This window comes from Tenrec ecaudatus, chromosome 14, assembly GCF_050624435.1.
Source record: "Tenrec ecaudatus isolate mTenEca1 chromosome 14, mTenEca1.hap1, whole genome shotgun sequence".
NCBI lineage: Eukaryota > Metazoa > Chordata > Mammalia > Afrosoricida > Tenrecidae > Tenrec > Tenrec ecaudatus.
The window spans coordinates 34,926,868-34,929,761 of record NC_134543.1 but is presented as its reverse complement, the minus strand read 5'-3'; the positions used below and the strand labels follow the sequence as shown (position 1 = coordinate 34,929,761).

Below are 2,894 nucleotides of genomic sequence, written 5' to 3'. Positions count from 1 at the left end.
ACCAACGCAAAAGGTACGCTGAAAAGCTAGGGAAGGCTAGGGCAGGAGCCGCCACCCTGCTAGTAGTCAAAGATTGTGCTATGTAGACTCCTAGCGACGTTAACTTTTTAAAAACAAATAGGGCAGATCGAGAGGTCCCAAGTGTCCGTCCTCTCATCGCCTCATTGGCCAAAGACCTGGAGAGACCGCCCCCTGCCACGACAGGCTGGGAACTTCCGTGGTGCGGTGTGCAGGGCCAGAGGCGGCTCAGGTGGGTTAGGTGGATCGCTTTGCATGGCCCACCCAGGACAGCCATTATTTGCGGTTCAGACTGGCGTGTAGCTGGGCATCCAGCACCATGCGGTCAAAGGAGCGCGTGTTGGTCTCCTCTCGCACCTTTTCGCGGACGTGGAAGGAGGCCCGCGCGGTGGAGCGAGCGCTCTCCAGCGCGCTGCGCCGTTCCCGCGACAGCTGCTCGCTGCGCTCCAGCTTGCGCCCGATGGCCTGCAGCAGCTCCCGCCGGCGGCAGTCCTCGTCCCTCTCCACCTTCTCCTTGTTGGCGCGCTGGGCCCGCTCCTTCTCCAGCCGGTTCTGGCCGACGCGCCGCGCCTTCTGCTGCACCGCCTCCTCGGCCGCCTGCGCCGCGTGCTGCTGCCGCCGCTCCGCGACCCGGGCCAGCTCCTCCCGGTGGGCTTGGTGCTCCTTCTCGATGCGCTCCGCCAATTGCTTGGCCCGCCGGCTCTGCAGCTCCTCCCGCCGGGCCCGCTCCCGCAGCTCGCGGGTGCGCTGCTCCACCAGCTGCTCGTAGTTCTCCTGGGCGCGGCCCAAACTGGCCTCCAGGGAGCTGCGCAGGCCCTCCCGCTCCTGGTTCTCTTGCCGGACCCGGCCCTGCAGCAGCGTCTCGTGGCGCGCCCGCTCGGCGCGCCCGAGCTCCCGGCGCTCGCGCTGCTGCTGGCCCTCCTGGCGCTGCTTGGCGCTGGCCGCCCGCTGGGCGCGCTCCTGGCGGACCAAGCTCGCCCGCTCGCGCCCTTCCTGCAGGCCCTCCTCCCGCTGCTTCAGGTTCTGCTCCTGCTGCAGCTTGCGCAGCCGGTCCTCCCGGGCCGCGCGGTCCGCGCGCTCGCGCCGCAGCAAGCCCTGGTGCGCCGCCAGCTCCCGCCGCCGCTCCTCGCTGCGCTCGCACTGCCGCCGCCGCCGCCGCGCCGCCTCTCGCTCCTCGCGGCCCCGACGGCCGCGCCGCTCCTCCACCTGCGCGGCCCAGGCCCGGCGGCCCAGCTCCAGGGCGCGCTGCTTCTCGCGCTCCTCGCTCTCGCGCCGCCGTCTGGCGTGCTCGCGCTGCTGCTCCCACTGCCCGTGGGCCACGGCGCGCTGCTCCCGCAGCAGGCGCTCCTCCTGGTGCCGCGCCAGCATGAGCGCCGCGATCTTGCGGTCGCGCTCGGGCACCCCGCGCAGGCCCCGCTCGGCGCGCACCTGCCGCACGATGCGCTCCACGTGCTGGGCAGTCTGCGGCGAGTGGCTCAGGTCGCCCAGGCTGAAGCTGCGGCCCGTGATCGGAACCAAGGGCAGGGCGGAGGGGCGGCCCGAAGGGTTGGGGGCGGAGGACGCCGAGCCGGCCGGGTAGCTGTGCCTGGCGGGGGCCCGCGGGGGCCAGCGCATGTCCCGCAGGCTCTCGCCACTGAACGACGACGACGACGCGCCCGATTCGGAGCTGAGGGCGCCATCGCGTCGGCGAGACAGCGAGTCCAGCGAGTGGCTCTTCTTGCCCGCCCTCGAGCCCGCGGGCGGAGGTTGGGTCCGGGCCGGGGAGAGGCTGGGGGTGGCTTTTCGGGTCGCGCGCCGCGCGGGCGAGGCCGGGAGGCTGGCGCTGCTGCAGCTGCCACTGCCACTGCTGGCTGCGCCCGGGGCGGCGCCCAGCGGCGTGAAGAGGCGCCGCTTCTCCTCGCGCACGAGGCGCTCCCGCTCGGCCCGGCACTGCTGCAGCTTGGTGCGTCGCTCCGCCTCGTACGCCTCGTACAGGCCGGTGGCCACCCGCATGGAGCGGCCCGGGGCTTCGCGCACCAGGTCGGCCAGGGCCCGCGGGAGCAGCTCCACCGGCTTCACGGCGCACCGGGCACAGGCCTCCAGCGAGCGGGGACTGGTCAGCACGTAGCGGCTGCCCTCCGCCTCGGGGCAGTCGAAGTTGAAGAGGTCGAGGTGCAGCAGCGGGGACTGCTCTCGGCGTCCGCCTTCTGCCACGCACGCCACCTCCGCTTTGCAGGGCACCGCGGCCGAGGTCGAGGCCGAGCCAGCCGCCGGCTGCCGCGCGTCCTGGACATCTGGGGGCGCCGCGGGGGCGGCTTCACCCCCTCCTGAGCCGCGGGGCTCGGCGCTTGCCTTCTCTGCAGGCACGGGGTCCACCATGGCTCTCTTTGTGGAGGCTCTGCGGATGACAACGAAGGGACATTGAGGAATACTTTTGAGAGCAGCGTTCCCTTCCCCACCTGGGTCCCCTCACCCTCAACCACATAATCGGCTTTCGGATTAGGCTCTGGGCGGGGCCTAGAGGAATTTAAATGTTAATGCCCGTGTTCTGGAAGCCCCCCCCCCCCCCCCCCGCCGCCTGGCTGGAGCGGGTGGTGGGAGCAGCACCCTGGCCCGCAAGATGCAGTCCCTCCCTCGGCAAATTAAACGGAAAAGATCGGGGTGCAGGCTGCCGCTGCCTAGGGAGGTGCTGGCGGATTAGCAGATTTGTTTATAGTGTAAGCGAACGGCTGGGGAGGGAGTTTTGCAGGAACCCAAAGGGAAAAGGGCTTTGTATCCCCAAAGGGTATTGCTGTTAAGACTCCCGTTTGCTTAGAGTGGTTTCTGGGCGAGTTCCCACCGCCAAAGGTTGTCGGTTGTCCAAGGAGAGCTGAGCACGGGCCCGGGGGCGGGAGAGC

General features: G+C 70.5%; 1 protein-coding gene across 1 annotated transcript; it reads right to left on the bottom strand.

Annotated features, from left to right (window-relative positions):
• Window positions 1-294: 294 nt before the first annotated feature.
• On the bottom strand, window positions 295-2,376 carry CCDC177 (coiled-coil domain containing 177). Its single transcript, XM_075530737.1, has one exon. It carries the CDS (start codon window positions 2,374-2,376, stop codon window positions 295-297), a length of 2,082 nt encoding a protein of 693 aa, XP_075386852.1.
• Window positions 2,377-2,894: the final 518 nt, after the last annotated feature.